Source organism: Magallana gigas, chromosome 10, assembly GCF_963853765.1.
Source record: "Magallana gigas chromosome 10, xbMagGiga1.1, whole genome shotgun sequence".
Lineage (NCBI taxonomy): Eukaryota > Metazoa > Mollusca > Bivalvia > Ostreida > Ostreidae > Magallana > Magallana gigas.
The window spans coordinates 29360067-29382299 of NC_088862.1; the positions used below are offsets into that span (position 1 = coordinate 29360067).

A 22233-nucleotide genomic window follows, 5' to 3' on the forward strand; every position below is an offset into this window, starting at 1 on the left:
CAGATGACTGTAATGTAAAGCCACTTCCGGGGTAGGGATCTCATCCCGTGCACAAGGAACCTGCTGACATTCAATGAGGGCTGGAATGTTCAGAACACATTCACCGCTATATGCTTTCGCAACGAATCCTTCTGCCTTCTTTCCAAAGGTCTGTATAGTGCCTCCACAAGATGAAAGAGTATAGGTTATTGCTTCATTTCAACGTTCGAAATAGGTAAAGAATCTGGGGCTCGCAAGTGAGTGGTTTGATTAATCGTCTATGACCGCATACATATTGACTGCTAACTGAGGTTCTCCTTGGGGATACACACGCACGAGCACAGTTTTAGAACAAGACTTGCCTCCAAACTGCTTTCTGCAAATCTGCGTACATGCAGAGCTAACATCTAATGAATTCTGCGACATTCCGCCGTAGTGTCTCCTACTCTGAGTCTCCACATGAAGTGCTGTTGGATGGGTTGACTGCTGCACGACATTCACGCATCTTGTGGGAACGAGAAACGGAAACATATATGATTCTCCTTTAAGAACTTCCTTCTCTCTTCCAAGGACTTCTCCTTGAACCCCTTGCACTTGTTCAATGTATGAAAGGTGTTGTGTAATGATTGCTTTGAAACTGTTTTTCCATGTGGGGTAAAACTCTTGTCAAAACGCTTGTCATTTAAGTTTGTCAAATGAGATAACAATAAGTTTTTCTTTAACAAGTATTTTGTGAAGTCCGATGTAACAGAAGTTTTTGGTGTTTCAGTCTCTGGAGACACGTATGGAAGTTCGGTCTTCGCTGCTCGTGGTTCAAATGGAGGAGCTCGAACATTCAATGAAGGTTCTTGAAATGTAGGCTCCGGCTGATTTGAAACTGAAGCTGGTGTAACGTTTTCCACATAAGCCGTTGTACGATCTTCTGTAGTTTCCCGTTCTAAGCTTCTGAGGGCTGACTTCATGGAATCACCATCCTCTCCTTCTTCTAATACTCTGGCTTCTGTTTCCAGTTCGAGCGTTTCTTTTTCCAAGTTCAGCAAAGTCATTTCAGTGTTTATGTAAGCACTTTCCTTTTCTGTGATGGCGTGTTGTAGGGTCAGCTCCGCCTATTTTCGCTTTAACTTTGCCTGCTCTTCAGCGAACTTAAGTGAGGCTTTCAAACCCTTTGCTTTCGCTCTCTTTTTGGTTGCGATTGAACTCAAACTGTTTCTGGAGGATGTAGATGTTGTCGAGACGTGATACACACTGTCTTTGATCTGTTGATCCTGTATATACAGAGCAAGTTTTCTCATGGCTGAATCTATGGATATCCGGTAGCCCCTCATTGTTGCACTGAACAGCTCCATTTCTTAGTTACCTTGAGCAAAATGACGTCTGTTTAAATAGTCTAAATAACTTGTGCTTAAATATTCTAATTCTGTTACATGTGTTTTTGGTTTCTTCATGTAGAGTTATCAGTTCTTCTACTCGAGACGATTTACTTTTTTCTATTTCCTTAATTATGTCCTGAATTGCACACCCTACCTTCTTTATTTTCTTGAGATGTGTATTACAAGATGCTTCAAATTGTTCTACCCCCTTTTCGGTCACGAAAATGCTTCGTTTCAAATCTCCTGAAGCTGCTTGCTCTATCTCCTGCTTCGCCTCTGCAGAATTGGGCTCTGTGGTAGTAATCATGGTTTTGACTTATGATGAAGGCGTCTTGGCCAGTTGTAGTCTTTTTACTGTGTTATTTTACCTTTATTATGTGTAAGGTAAAAAGCTGAAAGAATACAAAAAACATGCACAGCAATGTGACAATAGAGTAGAAATAAAATGATTTATGACAGAAACAGTGTTCAATACTGTATTAGAACAAATAGGGGAGGTTTGTTAATAATACAAATTTCCTAACAGATATCTCGCTGAATTACTTATAGATGATATTTAAATCACTAACCAAAAAAATGAAGACAGAATTTGTGAATAAAACTTTCCTAAATTGCAGTAAATAAAATTTATAAATATTTTTGCGGCCCATTTGACGCTTGCGTCAATATGATTTCTTGTTTGTGCCTGTGGTTTCAGTATTTGATATCTCCTCTTCTACTTGAGTACAGCCTGCAGCTGCTTTTTGTAATCTGTTAGGAGACACTTTGACAAAAACTCTCCCATGGCGAACAATACAGATTTTCCATCCTGAAACACAGCTCTACCAGGTCCAAGCCATGTGTCTCTACCCTCACACTGTTTATACACCATATTTCCATTTTAATAACATTGTTCAGCTGCCTCACTTTGTTCAGTAATGCCCGTCTGATTCTCTCATCAGCTTCTGCCTCTATGTATGCTCGTCTGGTGCCGTGCAGTAAATTCAGATGTTTAGCAAGAGTCTCACGCACTGTACGACCTTCTAAAGCTGGTAACTTGTCTGTCAGAATGTTTGGTAGGTTAGGGTTCCATCCAAACACAAGCTGGTGGTACTAAAGCCGTTCCATATCTGTAATACATTCCTCGCCATGTTAGCCCAACACAACAAGCTCTGCTCATTTAGATCTTTGTAGTCCTGTTCCAATATATTAATTTTGTTAGCATCATATCCGTTACGGAGTGCACTCGTTCACACAAGCCGTTCTGAAATGGGCTTTCACTTGTAGATGTGCACACTTTGACGTTCAAAATGGAAGCTGCTTCTCGAATTTCTTCAGAGTTAAATTCGCTCCCATTATCTGTCATAATTGCCCCCATAACATCAAATATCCCTATCCAATGAAACATGATTTTATCAATGATTATTACGAATTGGTACAGAGTAGTAAAAAAAACTTTTAAAAACTTACATCATTGTACATGCAGGGGCTTTTGTCGGTGCTTTCCCCAATACTTCAGATCCATAGCCACCTTCTCATTAAAGTAAATCGCCATTGGAAATGACACAACAGGCCGTTAAGGGGTTCTTGCATAAGTCTTGCACACATCACATCTCTCTTTTATTTTTTCAGGACCCTCGTCAAAATTGTCTCGCCAAACACCTACATCCTGTAAGAGGGATACTAGTCGTTTATTTGGTGGGAAAGCAAACTGTCGGTGCAGTTTTGAGTATTTCTTTTTTGGGGTCTACATCCTCAATCCTGACTGAGCAAACTTCCTCAACAGTTATTATTTCTGCTTTATCTATGGGAATACGATAATGTCCAGAAGAGGTCACATTAAGGTTCATTGTTTTCCCTTGAATCTCCGCTGTGTCACCCTGTAAGTTCAACTTCACACCAGCAGTTTTTATAGCTCTTATTGACAACAGCAACGGAATGTTTGAATTAACAACTTCAGTTGTTATAGTCACATCTTTCCCTGCTATACGAGCTGGAATTGCAAGTTCTCCTTCAGATATTAGACAAGTCCCCCCTTAACTTTTCTGTCTTCAGTTTTCTTAGCTCTATTTTTGTCCAAATTATTGAGTGAATCGATGTATGTTTTGATCCATGCACTAATATACACGGAACTACTGCAGGTACTGTCTAGGACTGCACAATTTCTAGCTTCCAGCCTCAGGTATCTTATTTCCTTTGGTTGGTAACCTGTGAACAACACACATTAACTTTGACCATATTTTCCCAACTATGAGGACATGCTGCCATCAGATGTGTATATGACCCGCACGACTTGCACGTCAACACATTTTCATCTGGTTCTGATGAATTTATACTCTTTTTAACTGCTGAACTGCCTGCTCTTGATTGTCCCCCATGCTGACCTCGATAAAGGCCTCTACTTTGGCCAGTTTGAAATCCTCTGCCCCGCATCTGCTCACTTCTTTCCCCTCATCGATAAAATTTGCTGCTCCTCATTCCAGCATATCCATCTGCTATCAGCGCTTCTTTGTTCTCTGCAAGGAATGCTGGTTCAAGTTTAATAGTCATTGGTGTAGTAGAAGAATGTCCTAGACAAGTTTTACCTTTGATTTTTTTGAGGGATTTCTTACCTTCTTTATACAAGGTTTCTTTATTTACAAATTTCATTCCTGTCAAAACAATCATTGTTTCTTCTTTGCTTATTTGTGATCTTTTGAGTAATTTGAATGCTTAAATCTCTGGAGGTAATTTTATATTTTTCTTCTCAATTTAGCATCAACAATAGAAAGGTATTCATTGATAGATTGTTCATCAAACCTTTTAAAATCTTCAATGTCTTTAAATTTCTCTAAGCTATCTGCTAAATCATCTTTGGCCAAATGTTTGTCCCAAAATTATATCAATGTTTTCAAACCTGTCTCTTTTTTGAGATCCTCCAATTTCAGCTGATCAAACACTTTTTCTCTTATCTAGGACTTTTCATTTTCAGGAAGAGACAAAGCTATAGCAACACCTTGTTTCTTTTTATCTAACTCAGTGACCTCTTTTCATGCTAAAAGTTCTTGCTTGAAGAGTTCACAAATTTTTATTTAAGGATTGTACAAAGAGGGGTTGATTTTGTTGACATTTTCTCGGTCCACTCAGACCACTTTTTTCACATTTATCAAACTCTGAATAACAAGTAATTGTCTTACACTGTTTCTAACACTAGGAATCACCAATTTTCTTTCAACCACGCTTTGCTTCCATTGTTAGACCATGTGCTTTATTCAACAAGTTCACTAAAAGTAACTTTACAGGATGAAGAGCTTCTTTAGGGGAGATAAGTAAAACATAAATAAGAGTTACTCCTCTTGTCATTGCATTTTAAGTAAACTAAAACCCCTTGCTGAGCAATGTTTTCATTCGTGCTTATAATATATATATATATATATAAATTTGTTTTGATCTTTTTTTCCCATGCAACGTTTCGTATAAAGCAATGAAGAGTTGTATCTTAAAACGTTATCCAAATTTTATTAGACCCTTAAATTGTAAAATTATAACACTGAAAATTGTGCCCAATTTCTTGGTTTTTAAAGAGAATTCCTCATTGATGTAAAAAAAACTGCCTCTTTAAAACAAAATAAATTGGCATGATTAAAAAGAGTCAATTTCAAGCTACAGACCGTAGCTCTCAGTCTGAATTCAACAGGATAGACAACTTTGGACCTAGATCGTTCATCCAAATGTCTTGAATATTGCCATTTCTTTCTTACGCGTACGCAGGTTACCCACATTCACACCGAAACTTTTTGGTTCGTATTTTAAATTTTAACTGCATAATGGTAATATCGGCATTCCTATAATTTTGAAAATGATTAGAATAACCTAAAAATAGGCCTCAGTCCTCCCTCCCCCGGGAAAACAAGATTATTCCTCAGAACCCTACGTAAACATTTTCAGGATCTCTGCTTATAACTGTATTTTTTATAAAGGATTCATTGGCACTAGCCGTGTTCGATAAAAAATGCGCGTAAAATTTTATGTTGTTTGACCTTCATACCGAGTATACCCAATGTATAACTATAATTGTCGTCCATGTGATTCTGTCTATATTATGACAATTGTGATGATTTAATAAAGGACAAGAGAGTACAAGGGCTGACAAATCCCTGCACCCAGTATTTTGAAATTGTAAATGAACATTTGAAAAATCTTCAAATTTGAAATTGCGCATCAGTATATGTACATGTATGATATAGAACTGCACTCTTTGACAAATACGTAATATACAATAATACATGTACTTGGTACTTATCTCTTTTGTTTAATTTGATGCCTTCTAAGCATTAGAGCATGATTTATTATCTGTGCTACATGTACACTAGCGCTATTTTGTATTCGACATCCGACATCGGTCTGTACAGAACATGAATATAACGTAACGTAATTGTTGTCATTATTTAAATGGTATTAGATTTTTTTTTTCATGATAATCCAATAAAAAAGCAAGACTAACATGTTTTCTTAAAGGCAAATGAATTAAAAATAAAACGCCATATATACAATTCGAACACCCTTTCCTTTGAGAAGGATGGACTACGAGCCTCCGCCTACTATCACATCGAGCGTGAGGTACGTTGACAAATCAGAGTGCAGGTGAAGAAATGTAACCATTTGACAATAATTAATAATAAAAAAAAGTGAAACTTTTTGGTGAAAATCACAACTTTGACCCATTATGGGTCTAAAGTTCATCCTGATAAATCAATTATAAAAATTAAAATAAACTCATTCTTTAAATAATAAATAAAAAAACTTTAAGGATAAAGTCAAGACCTATTCATACCTAAATTTGCAATTAGGAACAGCAAATGATACACGAACTAGGCATACAACTATGTGCAGCTTAATTTGAAAACACGTCTGTCGTGTTTATAGAATGAAAGTACAATATTGACAATATATCGTGATGTTTATAATAAAAACAATGCAAACAAGTCAAAAAGTAATGTTTTAACTTATATATATATTAACGCCTTGTACACCCCTTCTCTATTTCAAAAAAAACTGCAAATGCAAAAAACAACATGCAGAGAATCAAACTATAGACAACTTTTAAAAATCTCTATTTGCTTATTGTATATTTATTAGGTATGGGGGAGGGGGGGGGGGGGAGGGGGCAGAAGTTAGAAAATTGCAGGCATGTTCACGAAACTTTCTTATAAGTGTCTTCCTAAGATATGACTTAGGAAAAAAGTTAGGAACATCCAACTTAGGAAGATCAACTTAGGACACATCTTAAGATGTAACTCGATGGTATCTTAGGAACATCTTAAGTTAGGATATTCTAAATTGTGTTATAATCATTATTATTAGACACAGTGTCTATATTTTGATAATCATGTAAAACTTTGCGCGTTGATACTTTGTGTAGGTTAAGTGTTCAATTATGATGTTAGGACTAAAATAAATGAGTTAAGTTGATGGACAGGGTTTTTTTAGCCAGAAGTAAGTCAATAACGATAGGTATGAAATAAAAAAAAATACTCAAGTCAACTCAAATATATTTTTACACGACAGCTTACATGATTAGGGTAATTAAGAAACCTCGTGCTTCTTTTGGCAATAATATATTGTGATCTGTTTCACTGCATGGTATTTTTTTCACACAGAAGAGTGTAATTGTTGAAACAAAAAATACTTTGACATTTATTTAATGTTTAAAAAATTCCTTTAACAATAAATATTTATTACTATAAGATTAATTAGCTCTTGCAATTTCTTTTATTAATCAACTGTTATCAAAATGAAAATTGATTAAGTCTTGCGGGGTTCGAACCACTGATTTTAACATTGAAATATTTACAGTTACTTAAACGCTACGCTTAACCACTGAGCCACGTAACTAATCACAGTACAAAAAAGTACTAACGAGATATACTGCAAGGTAAATACATGTACCACATCAAAAAGTTTACACACTCCGTATAAGCATCGCAGCTATAACCAAGACGTCATTTCTGATATTTGTTGAACGGGTTTTTTTAAAGTTTAGTAAGATTTTTTATATAAAAATCTTTGAATATATTTGTGTCAGATTCAACCCAAAAGATCAATATTTTATGTTATTGTGGTTTTGGGTAGAGCTTCTTGACCTAGTTGACGACGCATTGTAGACTCAAAACAATGAAGGAAGACCTACTCGTTGCTTCACAACAAGCTTTGCTTTAGTCTCCTCCAAATGCTTAATAAAACATGTCTCCTCAAGATATATTGCGTCAACGTTAAAGGATCAACAACTTTGCTTCTATAATGCATTACAACAATCTTGATCGTTTTTAAGTTATTTGTAATAGATTTTACGAGTTTCTTGGCCCGTGAAAAAAGAAACCAGCCTCATTTTGATATCGTTGGGAAGAACTTTTTATATTCGTCTACTTTAATTATATATGTCTTAACTAAATATCACCTGATAAAAAAATACAGATTAAAACGTATGAAAATTTAATTCGAATTTCGTACCCAATTTTTTGTGCCTAGACGAGCTTTCAGAAATGCCGACACTGTCGTAAAACAGCTAAAAAGTGCACAACTTCAAATTATAGTCTACCTATCCGGAAAATCTAATAGTCATATCTCTGATAGTTTCTATGATCAGCTCTGCACAAAAAAGAACGTACAAATTTATAAAATCAGCTGTTATGTCCAAGAAACGATGTAGTATCGATATCGATTATATCGACGATAGTGTATCGATAACGATTCACTGATTTCAATATAATAGAACTAAAATGCATATATACTACAGCTGTCCAAAAACGTCTGTGTTTAACGTCGCTATCATCAATATCGACGATATCGTATCGATATCGATTTTTCTTTGTCCTCAATTGAATTTGTCAATATTCATGTCGATATTGTCGACATTGTATCGATATCGAGTCGCATATGTACACAACTATAACTGTCTATATTTAACGTCGATATTGACGATATCGTATCGATATCGGATTGCATATCTACAGAACTCAATCTGTCGATATATAACGTCGATATCGACGATACCGTATCAACTTTTTCCCCTTTGTTTACAACTTCAGTTGTCCATATTTTATATCGATATCGATTTGCATATTAACACAACCGCAACTCATTATATTTTAACGTCGATTTCGTTGATATCGACGATATCGTAACGATATCGATTGACATATGTACACACCAAAAGCTGTATCGGTATCAATTTGCTTTTATGCAGAAGGTAATCAAGTACTTTAGAAAACTTAAATATGCTTATCTTTAGATTTGACTATCTAGACAATCACAATTATATCATTTTACAATCCTTAATTACAATTATTAAGACGTTCTTCTCATTGTTATTGATTAAATTTTATTACGGATGATTTCAAAAGAATCCATATTCTCAATAAGAGTCAATATTGAGGTTGATATTGTCATTTCTAATAACATTGTTATATTTGTTTAAATGCAATTAGAAAAATTGCTATTGATTAGGATATCGTCAATTTGTGTACGATGTCGCCTATAAATAGCAAGCCTTAATACTTATAAGTGTCGATATCAATATCGTCATTTTTGTACGATATAGTCGATATCGACAATAAAATTGATTTTGCATCTTTATCAGTGTATGTCAATATCGATGTCGATATTGTCAAGCTGTTTACGATATCGTCGATGTCGGCTTCATAATTGGTTAAGCATTTTTTTAAAATTCGATATTGATATCGATATTGTCATTTTGTTGTCGATATCGTCGATATCAACAACAAAGTTTGTCTTGGGCATATAATTGGGTTAATTGGGACAGGAAGTGACAATTCCGAAATGTCAAAAACAAATAAAATTCAGATCACGTCCCATCATCTGTGAAAAATGGTTAAATTCGGTGGAATAATTTTCGAGAAATCACGTGCACAAAATTAGGAAAAAAATAAGAAGAAACAGTACGCGGACAATGAGGTCTTCCGTTGAAAAGGGACAACCTTAAGAATAATAAGAAACACTAAGGAAACAATGAGAATACCTTCACTAGATAAGTTCTCATTACGAGTAACGAGTTGGTCTTCGGTGAGATTTCTTTAAGATGATACCAGGAATAATTGATACAATTTTAAAATAACCCGCTATTTTTAGATAATGTATAAAAATCCTTTATTGCGTAATAAATAGGTGTGGCAATGAGTTTTCCAAATTGATGTTGTTACGATAAACAACGGTGCTTCTATAATGCAGTACAAAATTATGATCGTTTTAAGTTACTTGTAATAGATGTTGCGAGTCTTTTGGCTCCTAATTAAAGGGGCATTTAAGTCCATTTTTTATTTCATGCAAAATGTCTCACAAATACCTACATTTTTTGTTCTTACACCCATCTTAAACTGCTGTTCATTTTTGATACATAGACGATTGAATATTTAAGGGGCAGCCCTTTGAGATAAGCTCTGCACATAAAAGGTCGTACAAATTTACAAAATGGCCGGAAGTGACGACAGGTAACCTATAATATATGTATTAAGTTCACATTAAGACCCATTTTCTGTGAAAAATAGCTGAAATCGGTCGAATAAGTTTTAAGAAAACGCGTGCACAAACTTTGGAAAAATAATTAATAATAAGAAAGAGTACGAAAAAAATAATGTCTTCTGCTGGAAACGGATGACCTTTATAATAAGAAACAGTACGAAAACTATAAGGTTATTTAAAACTACTTAAACCAACTGACATGGAAATTTGAACTTTCGTCGCGGACCATCATCAAGCACCCAATGAACCTAACTTACTAAAATCATACTGAAACTTTTTTTTATAAATACCAAGATTAGTAAGAGATTATGTTTTATTTTTTAACTTAATTTCTATAATTGTTTACCTTCATATAATTTTCGTCAGCTTCGATTTTACTAGACAATATGCAAATACCCTTCATACAATAGAACTAATAGGCAAACATATATATATTTTATGTTTGGTATTTAAATTAATTTATTTCTGAAGGACCAAAAAAAAATTGAACAGAGATTACCGAATTAAGAAAAAAGTAGCATATCTAAAAAGTTATCCGGACAAAATAGTTTAAATGTCATGGAAAGAGACAGAGAGAAACCTCACTAATTGTTTAAAGAGACTGTGAGTACGGCGCATCTTTTAAAAAAAACCGACTTGAAAAAATTTTCCGATTGGGTTCGGTATTTTTGTACTACTCATGAATGTATAAACTTTCAGAGAATTACAAAGTTCTCCATTAAATAAATCTAATTATTTCATTAAAATTAATAATTACGTATAGCCTATCACATAAATACATCGCACGTGTTACGGTGTCAGCGTGTCAGCCTTCTATACTATTACGCATGCGTATTTACTGTAAACAAAACACATGCAGAGCTCGCGAAGATTCTCCTGTACATGTTGATAAAAATATAACTTCTGTACTTCTCCAAGGTGATAGTTGTTCAAAGTTTTTAAAATAACCACAAATATTATTTTGTAAGCATGTATTTTGCGTGCTTATCATAGGAGTTGACTACAAGCTAAATTTATTTTTTAAGTGAGGCCCTTTGAGGGTTTTTTTAACTCATTTATGTCTGATCATTTTAAAATAAACCGAAATTGGAAAACCTTTAATAGATTATCGAGAAATTGATCATGTATTCCGTTTAGAGAATCCTTTTTACCTCGTAAACCACGATGATCGGAGTCGGGCGAATATCTTGTAGTTTTCAGCACGTGTCAATTACTGTCAATCAAAATCCACGTGGTACAAATAACGATAAGATTATTTCCGGTTTGTACGACTCTTAAATTTCCAGAAGCTCATAATTACATTAATTAGGTACGTGAAAGGGATTTTTATATATTTCAACTGTTACAATCAACGTTATTTCTTATTTCCTAACGAAACAATGGGTAAATCTGAAGTTATTCACACGTGTGTTTTCAGCTGTACTGTTTCTTTAAATGGATTCATGATGTAAAATAAAAAATATGATTTTTATTTCAAATAAGCGTTTGTATTTAACTATGTTGATTGCTTGTTCAGAAAGACAAACTGTTTGCGGTCGCTCTTTTAATGCTTATGTCTTTTTTGGTATATGTGTATATTTTTATAAATAAGGATTAAATGCCAAAAAGAAAAAAAATTCTTAGAAAAAAAAATCTTACCAATATCAGTGTTTCCAGTTTTGGGGAGATATTTACACTTGCCGCATGGACAACGTGTCTTTATTTTTTTCTCCAGAAGATAATCTTGTCCAGGTGCTAGCTTTTTAAGAAGGTGTTCTGCTAATGCAAGACTGATCGTTTTCTCAGGAATTTCTTTTTTATCTGGAAGGACTTTGGCAAGGCTTCTTTGATGTTTATCTAAAAAAAAGAAAAGATTGTTTTTATTGACAACTATATTTAAAAACAAATTGGATTCTTTTCATACAATTAAAAACAGACAAAGCTAAAAAAAAAAACCCAAAAACCGAGCGATACGACCACTGTGAATGAATATATGCATCGGTACAACTTATTCTGGTTTGGAATATTTTTGTTTCCATTAAGTTACCTCACTACATCAAAACCTAAAATTTAAAATCATTTTTTTTCTATATTTTAGATTTAATTGCATATTATCCGGTTTTTTGGGGTTTTTATCATAACGGAAATTATACAGAAATGGGTTAAAGGACATGCGGTAAATAGATAACGTATGTTTGTTTATCTTCATGGAGAAATGTGTTATTAAGTCCAGTTATGAGCCTGTTGATGCCGGGTCATAAATCTAAATAAATCGCTTCTACTGACCACGGTGCGTCAGATCATTAGTATGCACTTAATTGCATTTACTTATAAGGTCCGGAGATCGGAGGTAGTGTCCGTGCGTATAAAAAGGAGGTGCGGGGAAAGCGGCTCTCCAGTAGTCAACTGGAAGCTGTCTTTTGCCTCCTCTTTTTATACAGGTAATATCATATTAAGATACTTGCGCGGTTTTAATAAAAGTTAACAAAAAATGATACAGAAGGTTCAAGTAAATATAATATAATATTTTCAGAGTTTTTGTAATCAATGTTTATTGTTATTAATTATACATTATATTATATTGTGGAATTTGATTGGAATGTTTTATTAGTAAACTTGAATAAAAGAAGTAGTCAACTGGAAGCTGTCTTTTGCCTCCTCTTTTTATACAGGGAAAGGGCTACTCCCCAGGTTGAGGAGGAGAGAATTCTGGGTTATATAACGTGGCACAGACAACGCCAGGTGTCTGGTCAAGGACGAATAAGATCCCGAGGATCAAATTAACTGAAATATCGTATTAAGCGAAATCCTAGTACGATATTTTTTGCCTTTTTGACATGCATAATGCTACTTATCAGAGCCAAGTAATTTTCTACTGATATTAGAAATGTGTACAACGTGTATTAAGGCAACTTAACAAAATAAGGGGTATCTGTCAAATGTAACTCTTTTACTATCGAAATAAACAATATAATGAAGTGTATTTGTACGTTCGAAAAGAGACCTGGTCACATTTGCTTGCACATATTTACGTAAAAATAAATTTGATTTTGTGTTCTGTGAATGTTCAGCTTTTTTGTTGACCTCCTTGGTGTATTTCTATTTTCAATTAGTTTATACACAGTTTTAAAGTCTAAGTTATTACGATGCGAACGATGTAAACTGGAATATCCAACATTAAAAACTACTTAAATGATTTTATTTTTATTTATGTGTTTTCATATGAGCTACATGTATTTACCTCTCTCCGCTTGCCAATGTTCATCAACATCTAGTATCCTCCGACAGCAAACGATACAGACATATTATTTACTCTCTAACCAAAATACGTAAACATAATGACCAATGGTCAAGTGGTTTGAACTCATTGAACGTGTGTAGATTTAGTCCGCGTGGTCAGAATTGATTCAGATGATGCACCGTTGCAAAGTGCAAATATTAATTGATATAAATTATCACAAAGTGACTTATCTTTCACTATCTTTGATATATCAACGACGATATTTAAGATAATCATTTTTTTTGGATTTTATAGACGGGTGTTGCAGTTTTTCAATAGCTCTACTTCATATATGTCGGAAACAATAAAAAAAAATATCTCCTATCCGACATTCTAGGAAAAAGGCCGAGCTACCAAAGCTGGACAAGTGGACATTGATAAAACTACGCAAAGAACTTACAAGTCAAGGAATTACTTCACCTCCGAATAGTAATAAAGCAGAACTTTTACGGATATACAAATAAGCCAAGAAAAGATTTCGGCACAGAATACCAATGCAGAGGCGCAGATTGATAATAATGAACAACATTTAATCACGGGGGATCTATCCAGTCTAATTAAAGACCTCGTAGAAAATATAAACAATATGAAAGAAGAAATTAAAATTATTAAAGGAGAGTCCCTACCCAAATGCAGTAACCGAGTGGGCATACCTGCGGGTGCAGGAAGCGAAGAGCAGCTTAAAATGCAAAAACACGTCCGATACTGACTAGATCGATCTTCAGAGGATCACAACTTCCTAAAATCGGCGTACATAGAATAAATGACAGCCGTCAACCGTCCTACATACGTAAAATTACAATATGGGTACAGCCAGGAATCCTTACCGTACGTGGAGACAATTGCTCCAAAACTACGCAAGGCAATCGTGAAAGGTAAGGACAACAATTTAACAATTTAACGATTTAAGCATAACATCTCGTTTATAATAATTTTAGAAAAGATGTATGCTTCGAAGCTTTCATAGAATAATATAAACCGATAGGGGGCTTGAATTGCTTTTGCAATACTTCCAGAATGCTTGTTTTTTATGGACAATGCCAAAAATTGAACATGTGTGTAATGGAATTAGATACTTACATAGAACTTCATTTAGGCAATTTTATTGAAAAAGTACATAGTTTTACAAGATGTACACTTATAAACATAACAGAGAAAAATGTTTTGAGAATTGTTTAAATAAATCTAATAATCCGTCTGTCTGTTTGTGCAAAATTTGTCCAGGCCCACCCTCTGTTCTAGAGAATTTTTTGATGAACTGAAGGATCGCTAATGAAGTAACAGTGTGTTCACACCTCACCCAGTTTTCAATAAAGCGTCCGTAATAACTTTAATGACTATAGATGTAAAGTATAAGCTAGCTGCTGAGATGTAGCTGCACCCTAATAGAGCAACCGTAATAACTATACATAAAAAGAGCACAATGCCTACAGCTGCATACGTCCAATTAGAGCTTACGTAATATTTTTGTTTTTACCTTGATTTTTAAGATCAATTCTATGTAAGAATCAATGATTTATAAAAGGGTGGCCACGCATAGTAACCGATTTTTTTTATATTTCATACATGGACACACCTAAGTGTAAAACGCAAAAAAGACACTAATAGTTGGGTGCTGGGGGTTACCGTTGCCATGGTAACCGAGGCTAAAGATAGAAAAATAGCAAGACTTGCCTATTTTAAAGCCATATTGGAAGGTTTTGAACACTAATGTAAACTTTCAAAGACATTAAAAAATCTTTGTTCTGTTGTCAATTCTTATTTCATAGAAAAAACTGATGGAGAAACCTGTACTTTTGAAAGGTTACCATAGAAACCGTTAGATATTTTTTAAATTGGTATTTTGTATTCTTTTATACATGTAAGCTAAAATGGTAAATTATTTATTTTTTTATATCCTTATCAATGTCCATGCAATATACATTTCATATATGAAAATTGACACCCGTTGCTATGGCAACAAGGCCAAGAAATAGAAAAAAATTAAAGATGATTTTGATATGCTGTAATTCCTGATTTTAGAAATATTTATTAATTGTTTTTGTTGGATACCACGAAAAACTTTGTAATTCAACAAAGAAGTGTTGTTGCTAAGGAAATTAGAGTTGCGTAGAAAAACACAAAGAAAATCTTACTTTTGAAAAGTCCATAGCAACGGCAACATTTTTTAGCAAATGCCAGATTTTTTCAAGTTGCTTTCAAGTTCAGGATATACTTGATATTTTCTCACCTATTGATATAAGTTTTCTATACTTTTTATACCAATAATACCCATTCAAATATGCATCAAAATATTAGATTATACCTTATTTTGTTGCTTGTTACCATAGCAACGATTCTCAATATTTATTTATAAATTCTTTATTGCACAACCATAAAAGTGTATACAAAAAAGTTTAAGATTTGCATTTTTAATTCAAATTAAATGAAGAAATCATTTTTTGAATTTTCTCTTTAGTTACCATGGAAACACTTTAAATATATATTTTTCTCCCTAAATGTTTTTTTTTCATTTTCTTAAAAGTTGACTATTTTTTAAGTTGATGTATTCTACACTAGAGGCCCCAAGTTGTGCACTCTACTTACAATATGTTCTCAAATAAGCATTAAAATGTCAGATTTACATATTTACCCGCTGTTACCATGGCAACGCGACCACATAGCAACAAATAAATGGTGTTAACCTGTTTTACTTATCAAAGTCTATCAAATTGTAAAGTATGAGGAAAATCCGTGACTATGCGTGGCCACCGAATTTCGATTCTCACATAAAAATGATCTTAAGATTAAATTTTTTGCATTTTATATCAACAGAACTACATCATTAAAAACATATACTCATATATGTCTATATTATAATGGTTGAAAGTTATGTTGAATTCAGTACTAATTACTTAGTATGATCAGATTTTTAGGTAAGTGAATCGTATATCTTGTTTTATATGGCATTGTTTTTGATATTGTATATTTCTTTATCTCGTTGCAAAATAAAAAGCGGAAAAATTTGCACGCAGTGAATGATAATATATACATAAGGTTAGTTTAGGCTCAATTTCACATTTTCCGAAGTAACCAGGAAAGATACCGACTTTGTTCTGGTTGTGAAGCCATTTCCTTTTTATTAAAAATCTGTTTACATCATACAACCTTGCGATTATGATTATGCGTGACTTTAAAACAAAATTGTAAATATACTTACTTTACACATGTCTTTAATTAAGAAATGAACATAATAATTTTTCTATTGATCGACGTATCAAAGAAAAAATTGACCGGAAAACTTCATCAATGCGCGTAGCGCATTGATGAAAAAGTTTTCCGGTCAATTTTTTCTTTGATACGTCGATCAATAGAAAAATTATTATCTTCATTTCTTATCATTTAATAAAACATTTTCAAATTAAAAAAATGTGAAGTGTCATTGATCAAAAATGTAAATAATGTAAATGAAGCGGCGCGTATGAATACAAAACAACAACAGCAACAATATTCAAAATGGATTCGCCTTCAGCTGATGCAGAGCTACTGGGCTGAATTTAATGGATTAAACACAAATAGTGAGTTAAAATCTGAACCAGCTGAATTGAAAACGAAAGGAAAATACATGCGATAGCTTGTGATATCATTCACTGTGCAGAAAAACTCGTATTAAAACTAGTTTTCATGTGAGATCGCTGGAATATGCAACTGGACATAACCATCCAAGGAAAAGCGATCGTGGACGAAAATAGCTGATATGTCGACAGAGAATAGTATGTATAAGCGACTTTTGTAAACTTTGTGGTAAAAAGATAGCCAGTGATGCACTTAAATGGTATATCAGCCGCTTGGAATGCGCAGAAGGAGTTGATGCATCACTCATAGCTTTTCTTTACGACGCTTATATTTTGATGACCGATCATCTACGTGTGTAAATGTAAAAATTATCGTTACCAAATTTGAACAGCAGTGTTACCGTGAAAGTTTATAGGCCTATATGTTCGTTATAATATTCCTGGAAAAGGAACAGCCAGCCTCGCTGTAAATGTTGATTGATCTCAAGCAGACGAAATCGTGAGAAGACGCTTAATTTTCTATTTCGTGAATCAAACAAAGTGTTTTGTTTGTTTTTGAAGGTTAAACTTTCAAGTTTCTATATTCACAAGTTTGCATTTTGTTTGCTGACAATAAAACAGACACAACTTTACATCTTGTTGACAGTGTTTATCTTGGAAATTCCCGTTCTATAAATAGTGTTAGATCAGAGCAGTTGAGAAAAGTAGATCCGGCAAAAATTTTATTGATGCAGGTATCAAAGAAATTTTTCAACCAATCAGAAGCGCCGATATCTCATCAAACGAATAAATATTAAATGATTACATAATCAATTATAATACCCCTTAACTATGATTTAAAACCGCATCAATCGAAGTAATACATTTCAGTTTCTTATCGTATCATTACATCCTGTCTCTCGTTAGATATTAAGAAGTAGAAATATATAATTGTATTTAAGATCGTCAGTTCTAACGATATTAGTTTAAAATTTATTGCCTTTTGGACGAATTGGGTAATACATTTCCACTTCTTATTCCTTCATCTACAAACATAAGCCAAGATTGGTTAGTACGTTTTCTGGGAGAAACTTATACATAGATGATAATACATGTGAAAATTAAAGTTCCATGCCGGCGTATTTTCACTCAAATGTATTCTGACGTGTTCTGTGAAAAATGTTCATGTCATAATGTCAAAATCAAAACTGTAGATAAGCATTGATTAGAGAGAAAAGAAATCGAGGTATTCCGAAACTGAAAAAAGGTGTTCCAAAAATGTGTTACAAAAGGTGAAATAAATGGTTATGACACAGGAATGTTATGAAGGCGCGTGCCTTTGTTCAAATTAAATGAAAAACCCAATGTATTTTATACTATGTATTTAAAAATGCCATTTTTATCCTTTTTATGAGAATTTAATATCATATCAGTCATTGCAATTTATTGCCACGAATGGTCCGCCATAAACATAACCGGAATGTAAAAAGGGGGGAAATCTGCTATACAGTAAGCTTTCCGTGAGGGTAATCTGGCTAAAAAAAGTGGAATAACCCACTATATAGTCAGCTTTTCGTTTGGGAAAAACTGCTAAATAGCCATTTTCCAGGGGGGGGGGGGGGGGGCTGCTATATAGCCATTTTTTCCGGAGAGAAAGATGGCTAGGGGGAAAAGGCACTATATAACACCGGCATAACATGTTCATCTACTGAGTCTTTGGTGTGTAAAAATCTACTATCATCTAGAAGTCAACCAGAAATTACATGTGAGCTTTTGCAGAAATATGTTGATTATGGTTTCGTGATAGGGCTTTTAACTGTTTAAGTAAAGTACTCAACCACGTTTAGCTTTCTTAAGAGTGTGTTTTAGATATGTGCATGTGGTAAAAATTGTTATCATGATGGAACAGGGTTTCTTTCTTCTTAGATGACCATGTGGTAAAATATGCCGATATGCATTTATTTACCGACGCTACGGATACCGCATTCGGAGGAATATTTAATTCCAGGTGGTTTCAATGAAAAAAATTCCGGAAGAAGTACTGAAACTAACACAATCGTATTCTATGGTATTTTGTGAATTATATCCGATAGTGATTCCTGCGGGGCAGTAAATGGCCAAGAAAAACGTATCTTATTTTTTTGTTCGGGGCGTTATCAAATCCAATAAAGCCCGAAGGGCTTTATGATATATTTGAACACGCCCCGACCGAAATTATCATCTCATAATATTCAAAGAATGATTCCTTATTACTTATATTTATATAATTTTAAGCCATCGTATGATTAAATATTTAAATATAAATAAGCAAACCCCGCTGGCGCCTCAATTTGGCGTCATTTGTATTATGGGTTATATAGTACAAAATCGATACGTAGCGTTATCACAGGCAAAGACACTGGAAAATGTAAATATATAGTCTTATTTTCATTTTGTTATAATTATGCATCGTATAAAGAGGCAACCTTGATTTTGTGTAAAATATCGTATATCTTAAAGCTGAGTACCTAGTAAACAAATCACTTAAAATTGCAAGGGCAACACTTAACCGATACTGACAAACTTTTACATGTGAATTTGAAATATGCTATGTAACTTAAAAACTTCTACGATCCTTGTAAAATCTTACAAACTAATTATTTTTTAATGAAAATAACCTTGTGACCTTGATTATTCAACATATCGGTTTCTACACACAAATAATTTAATCTTACGAAGTTCGCAGCGTTTTTCAAAATCTACGATATAACATCAAGTTATTTTTTTAATACTCTCTTCAGTTGTGAATTTTGACATGATTATGCCCTTGCAATGTTGAATTTTTTAAATGACCTCAAAACCACAAATACATCCTCTTGACCACTAGGAACATAAAATATTGTACTGTTTTATATATATATATATATATATATATATATATATATATATATATATATATATATATATATATATATATATATATATATATATATTGCATTTGAGTGACTGTTATTGATTTTAAACAGGACATGCCAGTTGAACTAAAGTATACGTGTTTTCATCACGAAAATTTGCGGATATTTGTATTGGCCGCCTCAACTGTACTGCGGGTTGTTAATAATTCAACTATCCATGCTTAGTATATACCGGGAAAATACAATGACTTTGCGGATGCAACATTTCGTTTTCAGATGATGAAATTCCGCCACCTTGCACCCCATGCGAAACAGAAACCAACGCCGTGTGTGGACCATTTTCTGCAATTCGTAGCTTTGTGTAATATCATTACTTTTGGTTTTTTTGCCTGATCTTAGTAAAAAGACATTGATTCAATTTGTTACATATTGTCATTACGCACTGCATTTGAGTTACATTACAATCAAAATATTTCTATCAGGTATAAGGCTTCACTATCTGAGGACAGGAAGACAATTTTCATTCATATATAATGACAGGTTGAACTGCATTCTAAGAGGTATCCGAAGGACGCAGGGCGCGTTAATTGATAAGAATAAAAACGTTAAACGATTTCCCATTGGAAAAATATCTTGCATCGAATTTCAACATTGCTAAAAGCCGGCGTATTTTCTTACTATACTGACAAAATGATGTTTAAGTGTGTGTCACATGGCATTTTTTGGTTTTATGCGTTGTGGTAAATTTACCGTTAAAATCAAAACTGAAAGAAACGACTGTATTCTTATTGAAGATATTTCCTTTGCATATGATAATCAATAATCCTTAATCAATAGAAGAGGTTGATGGTGGAATCGAAATTAAAGTTCCCAAACGCAATGTGCCATTTTTGGAAAGTTGTGAATTTTATTTTGACAATATTTCACCTTAATACTACCAAACTTCATGCGCAAGCCGAAGTTACAATCGGGACGGGTTATACACAGATGTTTACAAATTAGATAGGTGTTTCATTGGTATCCAATCTACTTGCGGTATGACTGCTGTTCGTCTCTAAAGAAATTTTTTACAAAGAAAATAGAAACAAGTCTGAATTTGCCTCCTCGTTCGTTGGCTCTTTAGTTGATTAAACTAAATTTAAATTTTAAACAATGCATTGTAGGCAAAATATATAATAGATTATACATTTGGGAAGACTTATAGATCATATAATATATACAATCTTATCGATTGAAGAACCAAGTTCAATGTGAGTGTTCATGTTTTCCGGCTTAGCTGGAATCAGGCTTGGGGTGAATTACATTGTAAAATAATGCACTACATTACCATTACTTCATGAATTAGGGCATTAAATAACCATTAGCATTACTTAATTTTCTTAAAGTAATGCATTACAAAAGTCAATAAGTTTTAAAAAAGTAATTCAAAAACTAAATAAAGAGTTTTTGTAAATATTTCATAAATAAATCATGCTTAAAATATTTACAGGTTCATGTTCATGTTCACTATCAGGTTCAAATTTAATGACTTATACAAGATTGCTGTTGCACTTGTAGTTCTCAAAGTAAGGTTGGTCCCGTAACATTTACACGCTAATGGCGGAGTTGACAATCTCTTTTATTTATGTCTCTGATTTTCGGAGTATGATTTTTAATGAAAGGAGCGGTTGTATCGTAATTCGTGAAGGTGATGCACGAGTTTACACAAAAAGTAGTAAGTGGCGAACGGATTTACTTTTTTAGTATTTTTACCTATTAATTTTGCATGAATCGCAGATGAAGAAAATCGTGTCAGATAAGTCGGTCTTAAAAATCAAAATGGCGACCGTGACAAATCTTTTGAATTTATTGTCAAAGTTCTTGGAATCTTATTGTAAAAAATATTTCTAACGTCAGGTGCCTGTGTTTGTTATCAGTTATACAAATGTTCACTTTGTTTGTTAATTCAGCAGTTTTAGAGTTTTCGGGGTTTTCATAAAACTTTTATTATGGATACCGTCCGATTTGTGGATTTTCCCTTGGATCACAAAATTGAATAAATCTAATGATTAAAATTATCTACTTTGATATAGTTGTTTGATTTTCCTGGTGAGTATTTATTTTAAAAAAAATTTTTCCTCAGGGTCTTATTTTACATAAATAGTGCCTGTTTGGGAAGGTAACTGTTGAAATTGACACCCCGAGACAACCATTGTCAACCGACGCCAAGCGGAGGTTGACAATGGTTTTCGAGGGGTGTCAATTTCAACAGTCACGCTCCCAAACAGGCACTCTTTATTTTATTAAGGAAGGAGTCTTTTTACTATCAAACATTCTTCTTATAATAAGAAATGCATGAAATTTTGTCACAGTCAAACGGATCATATTACTTAATGATTCTATCAGTTAAATTAAATTTGACCTTTTTGTTTTCGGATAAAGGTCAGGTCAAGGTCACTACCTTTTTCCTCAACGTAAAGAGTGATAAAAATAAGTGTAGCTCTTTATAGTTTTGTAGACATTTGTTTAAGATTTGAAGATTCAAATCTTCAATGAAATCATAGACCATGAGAGTGTCTATCAGCTTATACTACTAAATTGGAATAAATATTTATACTAAAATTGATATTGCTTAGCCAGCATTTCCTCTAATTTTCTTAAATTTTGAAGAAATTTTGATTATTTTTTTATGCTTCCAATAATAAAATATTTCTAATTGTTAT

The 22233-nt window shown here is 33.4% G+C and overlaps 1 protein-coding gene across 1 annotated transcript in view; it reads right to left on the bottom strand.

The window, feature by feature from the left end:
* Positions 1-22233, bottom strand: part of LOC136272420 (uncharacterized) — a 57331-nt gene that overhangs the window by 15991 nt on the left and 19107 nt on the right. Inside the window, exon 2 of the mRNA XM_066073963.1 lies at positions 11484-11681. Coding sequence (XP_065930035.1) covers positions 11484-11681 — 198 coding nt within the window. The remainder of the gene's footprint in view (positions 1-11483; positions 11682-22233) is intronic.